The sequence below is a fragment of the Rattus norvegicus genome, chromosome 2 (assembly GCF_036323735.1).
Source record: "Rattus norvegicus strain BN/NHsdMcwi chromosome 2, GRCr8, whole genome shotgun sequence".
Lineage (NCBI taxonomy): Eukaryota > Metazoa > Chordata > Mammalia > Rodentia > Muridae > Rattus > Rattus norvegicus.
Window position 1 is genome coordinate 53,451,249 of NC_086020.1, and position 15,720 is coordinate 53,466,968.

Genomic DNA, 15,720 nt, shown 5'->3' on the forward strand with positions numbered 1-15,720 from the left:
TAGTAATGAAGCATTTACGTGAAGTTTATCATAATTTTGTTCTAACTTTATTATCTTTAAAAATTGTTTACTTGGGGAGCAAGGGTTATGCACATGGAGGTCAAAGGGTAGCTTGCAGAAGTCGATTCTCTTCATCAACGAGGTAGGACTGAATTCAGGTGAACAGGCTGAGTCATCTTGTCAGCCCACTTGTGTTTTTATTACAGTCAAAGGCAAGCAAAATTTAAATTGAAAGAATGAAAACAATTGTAGTAATCGCCCTTGTCTCTCTTTTGTCCCTCCTCCCCTCCCTCTCCCAAGGTACCTGGAATGCTTTTCATCTAATGTTAGGTTATTTCTTTTTTTTTTTTTTTCTTTTTTTTTTTTTTTTATTAACTTGAGTATTTCTTATATACATTTCGAGTGTTATTCCCTTTCCCGGTTTCCGGGCAAACATCCCCCTCCCCCCTCCCCTTCCTTATGGGTGTTCCCCTCCCAACCCTCCCCCCATTGCCGCCCTCCCCCCATAGACTAGTTCACTGGGGGTTCAGTCTTAGCAGGACCCAGGGCTTCCCCTTCCACTGGTGCTCTTACTAGGATATTCATTGCTACCTATGGGGTCAGAGTCCAGGGTCAGTCCATGTATAGTCTTTAGGTAGTGGCTTAGTCCCTGGAAGCTCTGGTTGCTTGGCATTGTTGTACTTTTGGGGTCTCGAGCCCCTTCAAGCTCTTCCAGTTCTTTCTCTGATTCCTTCAATAGGGGACCTATTCTCAGTTCAGTGGTTTGCTGCTGGCATTCGCCTCTATATTTGCTGTATTCTGGCTGTGTCTCTCAGGAGCGATCTACATCCGGCTCCTGTCGGTCTGCACTTCTTTGCTTCATCCATCTTGTCTAATTGGGTGGCTGTATATGTATGGGCCACATGTGGGGCAGGCTCTGAATGGGTGTTCCTTCAGTCTCTGTTTTAATCTTTGCCTCTCCCTTCCCTGCCAAGAGTATTCTTTTTCCTCATTTAAAGAAGGAGTGAAGCATTCACATTTTGATCATCCGTCTTGAGTTTCGTTTGTTCTAGGGATCTAGGGTAATTCAAGCATTTGGGCTAATAGCCACTTATCAATGAGTGCATACCATGTATGTCTTTCTGTGATTGGGTTAGCTCACTCAGGATGATATTTTCCAGTTCCAACCATTTGCCTACGAATTTCATAAACTCGTTGTTTTTGATAGCTGAGTAATATTCCATTGTGTAGATGTACCACATTTTCTGTATCCATTCCTCTGTTGAAGGGCATCTGGGTTCTTTCCAGTTTCTGGCTATTATAAATAAGGCTGCGATGAACATAGTGGAGCACGTGTCTCTTTTATATGTTGAGGCATCTTTTGGGTATATGCCCAAGAGAGGTATAGCTGGATCCTCAGGCAGTTCAATGTCCAATTTTCTGAGGAACGTCCAGACTGATTTCCAGAATGGTTTTACCAGTCTGCAATCCCACCAACAATGGAGGAGTGTTCCTCTTTCTCCACATCCTCGCCAGCATCTGCTGTCACCTGAGTTTTTGATCTTAGCCAATCGCACTGGTGTGAGGTGAAATCTCAGGGTTGTTTTGATTTGCTTATGACTAAAGATGTTGAACATTTCTTTAGGTGTTTCTCCGCCATTCGGCATTCCTCAACTGTGAATTCTTTGTTTAGCTCTGAACCCCATTTTTTAATAGGGTTATTTGTTTCCCTGCGGTCTAACTTCTTGAGTTCTTTGTATATTTTGGAAATAAGGCCTCTATCTGTTGTAGGATTGGTAAAGATCTTTTCCCAATCTGTTGGTTGCCGTTTTGTCCTAACCACAGTGTCCTTTGCCTTACAGAAGCTTTGCAGTTTTATGAGATCCCATTTGTCGATTCTTGATCTTAGAGCATAAGCCATTGGTGTTTTGTTCAGGAAATTTTTTCCAGTGCCCATGTGTTCCAGATGCTTCCCTAGTTTTTCTTCTATTAGTTTGAGTGTGTCTGGTTTGATGTGGAGGTCCTTGATCCACTTGGACTTAAGCTTTGTACAGGGTGATAAGGATGGATCGATCTGCATTCTTCTACATGTTGCCCTCCAGTTGAACCAGCACCATTTGCTGAAAATGCTATCTTTTTTCCATTGGATGGTTTTGGCTCCTTTGTCAAAAATCAAGTGACCATAGGTGTGTGGGTTCATTTCTGGGTCTTCAATTCTATTCCATTGGTCTATCTGTCTGTCTCTGTACCAATACCATGCAGTTTTTATCACTATTGCTCTGTAATACTGCTTGAGTTCAGGGATAGTGATTCCCCCTGAAGTCCTTTTATTGTTGAGGATAGCTTTAGCTATCCTGGGTTTTTTGTTATTCCAGATGAATTTGCAAATGTTAGGTTATTTCTGATCGATGAGTTGGGGTGGCTTTAATTTTTTCTCATTTTGAATCACGTGATTTTTACTTTACCAAGTGTCATTCAACAACAGCAAAAAGAAAGAGGACACAGTGACTAAGGAGGGGCCAGTAGCCCCTGTTGAATTCTGATATTCTAGGTGGTTTTATTTCAAGTGATTTGAGGGGCGGGGCACATACACACGTCTACGAGGAGGCATAGATCAATGTTGGATGTTCTCAATCTTTCTTCACCTTATTGAGACAGGATTTCTCACTGATTCTGGTTGTTCCACTAGCATGGCTGACTAGGTATGCCCCCTGGGATCCTCCTGTCAGTCTACCAAAGAGGATGCTGGGAATGGGCCACCACGCCTGACTTTTTATATGGAAGGTGGGAATCTATACCAAGGTCCTTGAGCAACAAACACTTCACCATTGAGTTAATCTCCCCAGCCCCCAGGTGTTTACTTTAGCTGTCCTGACATTTAGCTCTGATTTACATAATACTGAACAATAAAATTTCTTACTAAAATTAAGATACAAGTAAAACCTAGAGAAAAAACCCGGCACTGAGAAAGGGCGTGCTAATTCTCACTGTGCAATCTGAGTTTGCCTCCATCCTTACTGCAGTGACTATTCTCAGGACCCTTCCCTCAGCAGAGCAGGCAAGCACCCCATCACTGGTTGATTGTATTCCCAGCCTCTCAAGCCAAATATACCAATTAGTGTTGCAGGGAAGTCAAGCTTCCTTTTTTGAGCTCCTAGCAGCAAGCTGAAACTCTAGGCAGCTGCTGGGAGAAGTGAGATAGAAGAAAGAGAGAGAAGCCGTGTCTTCGGAGTTTAGACCTGGGAAATCTGGCAATGAAGGTTGACAAGCAGTTCCACAGCAGAGAGCCGGGCTCCAGTGAAGGAAAGCTCAGAATGACAGGAAGGATACACTTAAGCTTTTGGGCAGTGCCCAAGAGAAAGAGAAAAGATAGCAGCTGCACCAAGGGAGGAACTGCTGGGAAGGGAAAATACATTGTATCTATCTCTAAGGAGATAATTATTCCTCCAGCATGTTTATTTGGGCCAGTTGTCTTTCTTTAGGCTGGACTTTTGGACAAGTCCCTGATTTACATGTAAGGGAGGAAACAACAATGTCTCTCCTTTAGAGACCAGCTCATGTTTCCTAACAGGTTCAGAGACACTTTTCCAGGAAGTTACCTAAGAAGAGGTAATCATGCTTTCCTTCCTAATGTTTGCAGAGAGATGACTATGAGGGAAGGGGTCTATCCTCAATGGCTTCTAGCTACCTGACGCTCTCTCAAAAGCTGAGACCTTAAAAATCCTTTAAGGGACAGGCAGAAACTGACAAACTGTATAATCAATTCTCACCACAAAATCCAGAGATCCAGTTCAAAAGCTGTTCACAAGAAGGGGTTAGTGTCTGGACTGGGGTTTCAGTCACACACTCAAGTATGGCTCCCAGGAGGAAGGGCTCATTTAAGAAAGTGAGATAACAAGAAACAACAGTTCCTCTGTATTCTGGCCTCTGGTCAGGACAAAACTGTAGAACATTTCTGTCTTCTGGCCAACAAGAATTAGAACTGCTAGCTTTTCCCTAAACCTGCCCAAGCTATTTCTTTCTTTCTTTCTTTCTTTTTTTTTTTTTTTTTTTGGAGCTGAGGACCGAACCCAGGGCCTTGTGCTTTCTAGGCAAGTGCTCTACCACTGAGTTAAATCCCCAACCCCCAAGCTATTTCTTATCCTTGGTGTGATACTTTCTTATAAACGACATTGGCTATTACTCACAACTGAACAATGAAGAGCAGGAAGAGGCTCTAGATTAGACGATGAAAATTATCCAAAGTACTTATTAGGTAGTTAATTTCGCTTGATTTTATTCTCAGTAAGCACGGTTTCATTTGGACTATGGCTCTCAATTCAGTACCCCATCCATAGCATTCCTTAATTACAGCTTTACACAAGTTACTTGTCTAATACAGATAGGCACACACACCAGAGTTAACCATCAGCTATATTGTAAGTAAATCCATACACTGACATTTAGTTCTTGACAGGTCTGAGTTAACATTTTGTGTCTACTGCATGTGAATTACCCAGCACCAAGAATGTTACTAATCAACTAGAATGATTTAATTTTTAATGTCTTATTGCTCTCTCTAGCATTTCCTATCTTTGTGGCATTTGCATTTCAAGAACGTAAAAACTGCTGAGATGATGTATAATGTTCTTGCTTGTTCTGAATGTTTGTGACTGTCACGATCTGGTCATTATATTCAAAAGCTGCCACGAACAATCTACAGTAGCATGTGCTCTTAAAGAGCTTCTCAGTTACTCCAGGACTGAAGATACAGCTTAGTACAACACTTCCGTAGACACACACACACACACACACACACACACACACACACACACACACACACACACACACACACACACACACAACTTCATTCCATTGGCTAACCAAATGCTTCCTTTGGGACTTAGGTCCAGTTGTTCACCAAGTGACTCCAGACCCAACAATCAGTGATTTCAGTATCAGGGAACTCATTTAGTAATTTGAATTCCCAGGCACTAACCTAGACCAACAGAATATTCAAGTCTGGATATAGAACCTAGCAAGACTTTAAACTCTGGTAACTGCTAAGCTACTGCCTGCAGGTTACTAAACTCATCTACCTGCTCACCAAAGGCCAGTGCTTCAGAGATAAACGCTGGGAAGGAGTCAAGCTTCCTTCCCCATCAAAGGCCACCTTAAGAGCTTGAGGTATAAGCATACAGAGGGAAGCACAGTGGGGCCACGGGCAGGCATGCCATACTTAGTCTGTGTCATCTGAGGCAGCTTTACCTTCTTGGGGTAGTTCCCATAAACTTGTTTAGACAGATGAATTTTCTCCAATAAAAGCATCATCTTACATATCCTAAATAATCTAATGACCACCAGATATTCTGGGTTACGTAAATTAAAAAACATTTGGGAGTGACATGGGAAGAATTGCAGTTTTCTTTACAATCTGGAATGCCAGTAAAAGGGGGATTCACAAATGGGACAGCTGCGCATAGCCCCAGGGCAAGGAAATTCGAGTCTGACGGCTTAACTGATCTCCTATCTCTTCTACTCCCAGCCCCATTAAAAACTGGAGTGGATTCCAGAAAGAAAATGAGTGTTTCCTCTTATGCTTTGTACAATCTGAAGAGGTGTCTTAGAGGTAGAAGACAAAAAAAAAGAGGTGTCAGAGACAGAAGTGTGTGATTGTATACACAGGTGATTTATAACTGACAGCTATCATTACAATAAAACTTTTCTTCCCAGGTCACAGTTTAGTAGAAATACCAACACAGAGGTTATTTCAACTAAATCATATCTGACTAACATCAAGAAGAAATATGCTGCCTTTATACTTATTGTGGAGGAGGGACTGTTTACAGAACACAGGAGGTTAGATGTCCTTTAAGTTCTGACTAGGTGATAACAGTCTCTATAGTCTGACACGGATTCCTACAGCACACGTCAAATTACACATGAACTACATTTTGCCTAGGTCTCCTCCAACACAGAGACTTCAAAGACTCCCCTCTCATTTTCCCGCATCAGTTTTAAGACTTTCAAGTGAGCTCCTCAATGACCATGTTTTCAATGAAGACAACACACGCTAAATGGCAGATAGAAATTAATCCACATTTTAAGTGAGGACTACATTTAGGCCTCATTTGTTGCTGGTTTACTCAACATATAAAATGTGATCTAGTAAGCAGCATGTGATCTTTGTAAGCATGATCTTAATATTAAACTGACACCTCTTCAGCAAACTTTTGTGACTTGTTACCATTTAATTCCACAATTACCAAAGTATTGCTTGAGCTGATCTCTTTAAAAACAAGTAGAAAAATATGTTTAAAATAAATAGGCACTACTAAAAACACTTGTATGTCAATAAGATCTACAAAGATATAAGTAACGTGTGTCTGGCCTTCCGAGCAAGTCTTGGGTTAGGAAGTATGTGACAACAATCTTGTATCTTAATGAGCCATGTTTACCACAGTCACAAAAATATATCAAGCATCTCCAAACTGATCATTAGCGAGGCCAGCGATGGCTCTTCTTTCTGGGGACCCAGGTTTGCTTCTCAGCACCCGCATGGCAGCTCACAACCGACTCTAAGCACCTTCTGTGTTAGGGGAGGGAGTCATCAGGCACACACGGTGCGCAGTCATACATACAAGCACAACACCCACACACATAAAATTAAATAACTTTAAAAAGAGTCATGAACACATAATTTTAAAGTTTACTTTAAAATGTAAATTATCTCCCAGTATTTAACAGGTAAAGAAAATAGCATATTGATTTTATGTGGTTGTTATATTTTTATTTTCCAAGTAATACTGATTAAAAATATTTACACAACTACTTTTAAGTCCACAGTTTAGCACTCTTATTTGTATGGCTTTAAAAGTTATAGCACAAAATCTTTACATTAAGGATTGGGGGGAAAAGAGTCCACTCAAAACAAAGCCTGATATATTATATACATACGTTTCCTCTGTACTTTATTTAAATACATTAATTTTAAAATGATGCTCAGCTAATCTTTTCCCATCTGGTGGTAAAATACTAGTGCAAGTTCTCATCAAAATAAAGTTTACCACAGATGGAAATGAATTTTTTCCATTGAAAATGGCCCTTTAGCCGCCGTTAAATGAAAAATTTTCAATGTAACTTAAAGGAAAATGAATTGGTAATTGTCATTTTAAGCAAAAATACCAAGTACCAGAGCACTTTATGCTGCTCTTTAAAACACAAACTTTGAAAGAACCAGAGATGTTTTTCTGAAGTTTTGTTGGTTTTTGAAAAGGCACAGGGTGGTTTTTTTTTTTTTTTTTTTTTAACATTCTAGAAATTCTGCCACCACCGTTTCTGTTGTGGGGACAGCATTTGTAGCCACTAGTTAGACAAGAATGTTGTTCGAATTAAAGCTAGCCCCCAACTATTAACTGCACAGTAACAATGCACTTCCCTCATGCAGCCTTGTGTTGCCTACATACTCAATTTTTAAACATGCATTAGAATACAAATGTATGTATTCTAATGGTTTTAAGTATGATTTTATAATATGCAAAGAATTTAAGGAGAGACATGACCTGGGGAAGAGGACACGGAGACCCTTACCACAATGAAAATAGATGCATTCGGACCCAACTATATAATAAGAATATAATTCATTTAAGTTACCAGAAATATACTTCTCAAAGCTCCCACTCATTATGAGGAATATTCCCACTCTGTGGCATTAACTGGAAGGACATCAGCCTGTTTCCATAGAAACAGTTCAGCACAACAGAAATAGCTTAACTTTGGTCCACTTATTTGATAGCTTACGATCACACTGCCCATCAGTTTACCCCAAATGTAAATTTAGAAATATCACTGCTATTTCATTCTAAAACGGGCATAGATGTCCTGTCGTGGTCCACTTTTACAGCGTGGGAGTGCTCTCCTGGTTTGGTCTCCAAGCCCTCAGTGTCTTCGTACTCTTCCATGGCAGCATCTGCATGGTTAGGTTCGCTCTCCTCTTGGCTCATCATTTCGGGGGTCATGTGATCCAAGTCAGCTTCTAGAAGCTCAGTTTGTACTTCCACTGGCATCTGATTGACCCGTTCGACGTGAAGCTCTTCAACGTGTACTTCAGTACCTTCTTCAGTCTGGATCCGACCCACCTCCAGGTAACTCACCTGGACCTGCTCTGGAAGCGCACTCATTTGTGAGTCATGCACTTGGCCGTCTTGGAGCAGATCTGGATGAACTTGTTCCACAGTTACTTGTGCAGAATCCACTTGGACCTGAAGCAATGGTAACACATGCACTTTCCCAACTTGTTCTATAATAGTCATTGATGTCACTGGTTCCGTTTGTAAGTGTGTTTCTACTGAAAGGACTTCTTCAGTCACTATACGCTCTGAAATATTGTGAGCATCACTAAGATGCCTCCTTAATTCATTTCCTTGCATAAACCACAAGTCACACAGAGTACAATGGTTGGGTTTATCTCCAGTGTGTATTACCAAGTGATCTTTGAACTGGTCCCAGCTGTTAAATACACTGTTACAGACCTGAAATCACCAAACACAGTATGTTAATGATAATTGTAATCATACTGAAGTAAATGCGGGTACATTTATTCTCTATAAAATACACTAATGGGTTGAAGTTAGTTCAGTAGTATCTGCCTAGCAATCACAAGGCACTATACTGGTTCTAATCCTAACAGTCAACAAATACAATAACCAAATAAAACAAAAAACAACAGCAAAGAAATCCTCACAAAGATACACTAATACGGGTTGAATGGTGAACGCATAACTTAGTGGGGAAAGTACTTGCGCAGCATATGGGAGGCCCTGTGTTTAATTCCCAGTACCAGAAAACAAACCAACCAATGACAAAACACTACCATCCACACAGGTAAGTTATTACAGAACCATTTTAAATATAGTTCCCAGGGCACCTAGTGCAAAGCTACTCACACACTTGGTTTCACTTGACCTTTCAGCCCATACACCTAAAACTGACTAAATCCTGGGAACACTCCAGCATTGCTCCTGTTAAATATCCAATATAAAGTGCCAATATCATAGTTTATCCCACAGTTTCAAGATTTAGACCCATTACACTATTTGGAAGAAAAATTTATTGATCATGGAAAACACAGTTCTATCTTTTTCTGCCTTTCCTGCCCCTCTCCCAGAAGCTAATGACTGTTCCTAAGGGTAAAAATAATTAACTGTGGGCAGGTGAGCTGGCTCAACAGGTAAAGGCAGCACTTGCCACCACGTTGGGAGACAATCTCTGAGCCCAATCCCTAAAATCCACGCAGTGAAAACAGCACAAACTCCTACAAAGTCTCCTCTGATGACAAAGCACAGCTGTTAGTCAATAAACATAAACAAACACCCAACCTACTGTCCCCAACCAGGAGTGGGGTGCAGGCCTCCGCATTTAGGAGAGACAGGAGGTAACCATAATTCAGCTACAAAATCAGCCTGGCCTGGAATAGGACAGATTGCCTTTTTAAATTAAAAAAAAGAAAAAAGAAAAAGAATAAGAAGGAGGAGGAGGAGAAAGAAAGAAAGAAAACCACCTACCAAACTTGACAATTTTGTCAATATTGATCATCTAGGGCTGCTAATAACTTGTATTAAAACTTTACTTCGGTCTTTCTGAGGCTCTAGCTTTCCTGAGATGCTGATATACCACTGCGATGTTGTGTCAAAAAAGCATTTGAGACCCCCTAACCTACCCACACTATAGGAACTAAAGGCATGCCCAACCTTTTGACACTGCAACAGGAGGACATTGTCATCTTCTAAGTTTACATGCAAGAGCTGTACAAGTTAAAAAACAAAGCCCCTTACTGTTTAAGGGATTTCGGTTGTTTTGGCCCATATTCATAGCTGTTCTGGGGCGCATGAGAGTATCGGTTTTATCCAGTATTTTGAGTGCATGCTTCTCTAGGAGCTGAAGCTTGCTGCTTACTTACTGCCCAGAGTCACAAGAGAAGATCCTACTGGGTTTCACCAATTCAAGAAAAGATCAGATTTCAAAATTCCAGGAATGGTTTCCAATGAACACATAGTGTTTTTTGCTTTAACGTCATGTCAAAATCTTCTCAGTCAACCCAACGAGTCAAGGACTATTAATTATCCAATACTCTGCACTTCTAATGACTGTAGTAAGTTCCTCTTATGAAAACAAAATATACCCACACATACCTGGCATTCATAAAGCTTCTTCCTTCCCTTTTTTGCCCCTACTCCAGTTTGGCACGCAGTGAGGTGACATTTGAGAGTGCTATTTCTAGCAAACCGCTCGTGACAATTTGAACATTCAAAAGGTTTTTCACCTATTATAAGAAAAAAACACATTGAAAAATTGAGAACATGAGCAAAAGCAAATATGAGCTCACCTTTTTATTTTATTATTTTTTTCTTTTGCAGTGCTGGAAATTGAACAGCAGGCTCTGCCTATGCCAGGAGACAACTTACCACTGAGGCATACTTCTGGCCAACTTTAACATCATTCTCTCTTCTTCCTTTTTTTTCAGACAAAGTCTATTATGTAGCTCTGGTTGTCTTGTAACTTGGTATGTAGACCAAGCTGGCCTCCAATTCAGAGATCCTTCTGACTCCGAGTACTGGGATTAAAGGTTAGTGTACCCCACGCCCAGCTCACATTAATTTTCTCGCGCGCGCGCGTGTGTGTGTGTGTGTGTAGGGAGTGGGGCAGGACTTGTCATGTATACTAGCTGGTCATGTATACTCTTTACGGTCATTCTTCTGAGTGTGTCTCTACCTCTCCAGTGCTGAGATTATGCTAAGCCACAACATAAGGCTTTCCTTTTTCTTTTTTTAACAATAGTCTTTACTATGTTCCCCAGGCTGGAAATTAAACTTGTAATGTTCATGCCTCAGCCCCCAGCCTCCCAAGTGGTACAATGACAGGCAAGAACCACATGCCTGACTTAATTCACACATCCTCAAGAAGGGGAACACTCATGGTAAGTCAGATGTGGGAGTCACTTGGAAATATAGAACTAGCGTTTCCCTAAGCGTTTTCCCTCTCTTAACCACATTTTAAGGGATGACAGTAAAAAGATAAGGACACAGAGGGAGCCACATATCCACACTCTCGGGATTAGGAGACGCTGGCTCGGGAAGATCCTGAATTTGAGACAAATTTGGGCAACACGGCAAGATCCTCTCTCACAAAGCCAAATGCGCAGGGGCATGGCGGTGCCTTTAACCCTGGCACCAGAAAGGCTGAGGTTCAAGGTCAATCAGTCCTACACAGTGAGGTGACCGCTAACAAAACTAAAAACAAACAGCACATAAAACAGCTTTGAACATTTTCATGAAAATAAGTGCATGGGGTTGGGGATTTAGCTCAGTGGTAAAGCGCTTGCCTAGGAAGCGCAAGGCCCTGGGTTTGGTCCCCAGCTCTGAAAAAAAAAAAAAAAAAAAAAAAAAGTGCAAAAACCTGCTTTAAAAAGAGAGAGGAGGGGGATGGGGATTTAGCTCAGTGGTAGCAAGCGCAAGGCCCTGGGTTTGGTCCCCAACTCCGGGAAAAAAAAAGAGAGAGAGAGAGACACACACACACACACTGAGATAGAGAGAGAGACCCAGAGAGAGACATAGAGAGAGAGAGAGCCCTGGGACACTTGTGCAGCAGTGCACTTCAGTCAGAAGCACAGAAGTCACTACATAGAAACGAGTAAGGAGAAGTAGCTAACTATGACTCCCAAATCTCTGGCTTAGCATGCTACCTTGTACCAAGAGCCCCTCTCTTCATTCAAATGAAGTCTGTAATGGTATGCTGGGAAAAATGAATTTAGGGTTTTTGGTTTTGGGTTTGCAATTTAGCACAAAGCCCTGGGTTTAACCCTTGGCGCCATACACATTCAGTGTGGTGGTGCAGTCGTAACTTAGTACTTGGGAGTTCTGTAGGAGCCATGTCAAGGTCATCCTGGACAATATATTAACTCAAGGCCACCTGGGCTACATGAAACCGTCTCAAAAAATGAGAGGCTAGAGAGATGGCTCAGTAACTACTCTGCCAGAAGACTCGGGTTTCATTCCCAGCACACACATAGCATCTCATAACCACCTATTATTTCTAGTTCAGGGGATCTGCTGCCCTCTAGCCTCTATGTGCACACTTACATGCAGGCAAAACATTTATACATATAAAATTAAATAAACAAAACTAGAGATTGAAAGAGAATTTAAAAGAAATTCAGAGCAGAGATGCCCAGGAGATAATTGTACAGACAATTCTGGACCCAAATACAATGGATTGATATATAAAGAGGTTATTTTCAGTGACAACGAATACTTCCGGTATGGAACAAAATTCTCAGTGTGCTATACAATTACAAAATCCTGAGTACACGCTAGTGAGAAAACACCAAGTAGATGTTAACAGTAGAAAAACAGAAATGTGACTGACAAACAATACCAAGGAAAATTAGAGAAGACAGAAGCAGTGGGATTAGGAGCCATGCTTACCCAGAATGGAGAAGTTAATTCTTTCAATTAACGCCTGGAAGTAGGACTGAGGATGAGGCTCAATGGCAGAATGCTTCTCTGGCAGTGCACAAGGCCCCCAGGTTCAGTTGTCAGGAACACAGATACATGTACTCACTTTTCCTTTTAAATTTTTACAATGTTCACTTTTTATTTAATGTGTATTGGTGTTTGCCTACACATATGACTGTGTGAAGGTGTCAGATCCCCTGGAACTGGAATGACTGGCAGGTGTGAGCTGCCACATGGGTGCTGGGGACTGAACCAGGATCTCAGCAAGCAATACACTTAACTACTGAGCCACCTACCTCTCCAGCCCACAAACTCTCTCTTTAAAAGAAAAGGGGTTGGGAGTGCACTGGAAGAGATCCCTAATCAACAAGAAACACCATTTGTTGACTTTCAGTGGGAGAAGAAGGCAGGGGAAGAGGACAAGGTGAGTTAATAAAGACGGACATTGTTTTGGTAGACGTCTTTGAAGAAGAGCAAGCTGTTGGAGAGGAAGGCAACATGAGCAATGCTAATGCTAAAGTGGAGTGGAAGGATCTGGAAGACAACGGCGGGAATCTGGAGAAGTAGGAAGAGACAAATCAGACAAGAGGCTTACTCAGTTAAGGTTAGAGACCATTTTTTCCAGCACTGTTCACTAGGAGTAAAGAGTTGCAATAATTCCAAGATGAAGGCTGTTCTTAAATACAAGTAGGACCCCTCTACGCAAGAACAGACATAACAAGGCTGAGGCTAAGATGGAAATCAGAACTATGGTAATACACTGGAAGGGATGGAGGAGCTGAGCCTTGGAGGGAGGCCTGGAGAGTCAGACAGCACAGTGTTTGCAGACAACAGGACTAAGGCTTCAGTGCCGAGGAGGTTCTGGACGATGCCAATATACTTCAGCAGACGGACACAAGTGACCAGGTCACTTGTTCTCCTAATGAAGCACAGCAGTGTACAGTTGCCATATGATGGAAAAAATAATAAGAAACTTTGAGAAATATGTTCAACACATTATGTTTCAAAATATGGTTATGTTTTATTAGTGTGCGATTCTCATTACCAATAAAACTTATAAGCACAAATTGTTACAGCCTTTTGAAAAGGCAATGTAGAGTGCTTGGGAACATGACTCAGTACAGTGCCAGCTATGTAAGCATGAAGACCTGAGTCTGGTTCACCCAGGAACCCAGTGTGGAAGCACAGCTGTGACTCCAGCCCTGAGGTAATGGGGTAATAGGGTAACACAGGTAGCTCCCTGGAGCCAGCCAGCCAGTGTGTGACCTTCAGGGGCAGTGACAGACTCTTGTCTCAAAAATAAGGTGGAGAAAGACACCTGAAGTTGAGCTCTGGTCTCCACAAGCAGGTACGGGCTACACAAAGGAAGAGAGGTAGAGAGGGAGGCAAAGAGGTGGGGAACAAAAAGGAACATGACATTTGCCAAGATTTCTTTAACTTGGCAATTATTTTCTTACAAGCTAAATGTCATAGACCAGAAGATGGCTCAGTACTGGCTGCTAAGACTGATGGACTTGATTTCAACTCCTGGAACCCAGACAGCAAATTGTTGTCTGACTTGCACACTTGTGGTAGCCAAGTGCAAATGCGCATATATGCAATAAGCCTTTAAAAGCATATCTCAGGAGCATACGTAAAAAGATAAATGTGCAAGGATGCTTACAGTGGCAATCTCTAGCAAAAACTTTGTTTAGAGCCACAATCACATACCCATGCTAAGAGTAGCTTTAGTGTCACAGTTTAGTAACTACAGAAGAAGAAAATTAAACTTCTGTAAGTGCTTCATTTAAAAAAAGAGTGTAAGCAATGTATCACTGCACAAACCTGTTTTCCAGCACTCAGGAGGCTGAAGCAAAAAGATCAATTGGGCTACAAATGAGAATTTGCCTCAAAAACAAAACAAATTCCCCTGATATTAGACAGGCATGGGAGCATATGTCTTTAATCACAGCACTCAGGAAGCAGACAGGAGAATCTGAGTTTGAGGCCAGCCTGATCTACAGAGTGAATTCCAAGACAGCCAAGGGCTACAAAGAGCAACCCTGTCTCTTCAACCAACCACCAGAGTCTGAATGATGAAGCATTTGCTTATGCTTCCTCATGTTTTCCTAGAATTGTGTGTGTGCTTATGATTAATCATGTAATAATGCAAGGGAGACACCTGAAGGCTGGAGGCACACACTCTACCCCAACCCCGGTGCTCTGCATGGCAAAGCAATGCTCTCCCCTCAGTTATCCCCTTAGCCAGGAGCTGCTTTTAAGACATCTGCTGAAGTAGGATGTCTTACTTTTTCCTGCATGGGACTTCAACTATGTCTACTAAACAATTAGCTTAGTAAGCCTGGTGAAATCTAGAAATAGCCAGTGACTTTCTTTCCTTTTTCAAAGACCCGTGGACTGTTGGTTATTAGAGTGCTTTCACTCTTCTCTTTCGTCTTATCTGTGGGACAGCTGCCATTAATTATCCTTAAAGCAAAAAAAGGGGCCTCAATATAAAGTGACCCACTATGTTTGTCAAACTGGCATTTTTCAGGAAGGGAGCCAATACTTAATGGTGACTTTTACTTTTGGCACCTTCTTGGAAAATAGGGAGCCAACTACTTAAAAACATGCTGAATTTACCTCAAGGCTCCTTTTCAAAATGTCAAGTGGACATGGTATTTTCCTTTACCCCATGCTGGCTTTCACTTGATGTTTCCTTAATAAACCCCAGTCAGCATCACTCCAACACAAAGTTAGGTCTTTCAACTTCAAGTCTCAGCGAATCCTGTGCACCCTGCCCCACTCCACCTGCTCACTTCTGCTGCTATTACCTCTTCTCCTGTTCTTTAGATTACTGTAAAAGACTTCCCACCAAAAGCCAGCAGCTTTTACTCCACATCCATCTATTTTGCCAGTGACATCTCTAAATCAGAAATCTCTAAGTAGCAAAGCTAATTAAGTCACTTCAGTCATCTCACATCATTTTGAGAGTAAGAAGAGACATACAACATAAAGTGCGTCAGCCCCGTGCTTGCTCTGCTAGGAGGGAAAAACTCCCTTTTTCTTCTCTCTTGCTGTCCCCACCTACTTTGCCCACAAACCACTTGCAGACCCTGTGTGCTGCCCAGTGGCCTGCTCTAGCAACCTCTTGGTATTCCTCTACTCTGACCCAACTCTTTGTCATCTATCCTCCTACTAGTGATGGAAGGATTTGCTTTCACACTTCCCTGACTCTGTGTCTTGTTTTGTGTTTGAAAGCCTGTTTCCA

The 15,720-nt window shown here is 41.7% G+C and overlaps 1 protein-coding gene and 1 long non-coding RNA gene across 12 annotated transcripts in view; one reads left to right on the forward strand and one right to left on the reverse strand.

The window, feature by feature from the left end:
- Window positions 1-6,644: 6,644 nt before the first annotated feature.
- The window catches only part of Zfp131 (zinc finger protein 131), a 28,456-nt gene continuing 19,380 nt past the window's right edge, over window positions 6,645-15,720 (reverse strand). For 10 of the 11 annotated variants that reach the window (XM_063281778.1, XM_006231960.5, XM_063281781.1 and 7 more), the window contains 2 exons: window positions 10,149-10,279; window positions 6,645-8,489 (listed from right to left, as the gene is read on the reverse strand). In XM_063281778.1, coding sequence (XP_063137848.1) covers window positions 7,815-8,489; window positions 10,149-10,279 — 806 coding nt within the window. In that variant the 3' untranslated portion in view covers window positions 6,645-7,814. The remainder of the gene's footprint in view (window positions 8,490-10,148; window positions 10,280-15,720) is intronic. The other variant, NM_001100698.2, reaches the window with a different exon arrangement.
- Window positions 10,279-13,537, forward strand: LOC134485849 (uncharacterized). The gene is made up of 2 exons (XR_010064112.1): window positions 10,279-10,933; window positions 12,865-13,537. It is a non-coding gene; the product is annotated as an uncharacterized LOC134485849 (long non-coding RNA).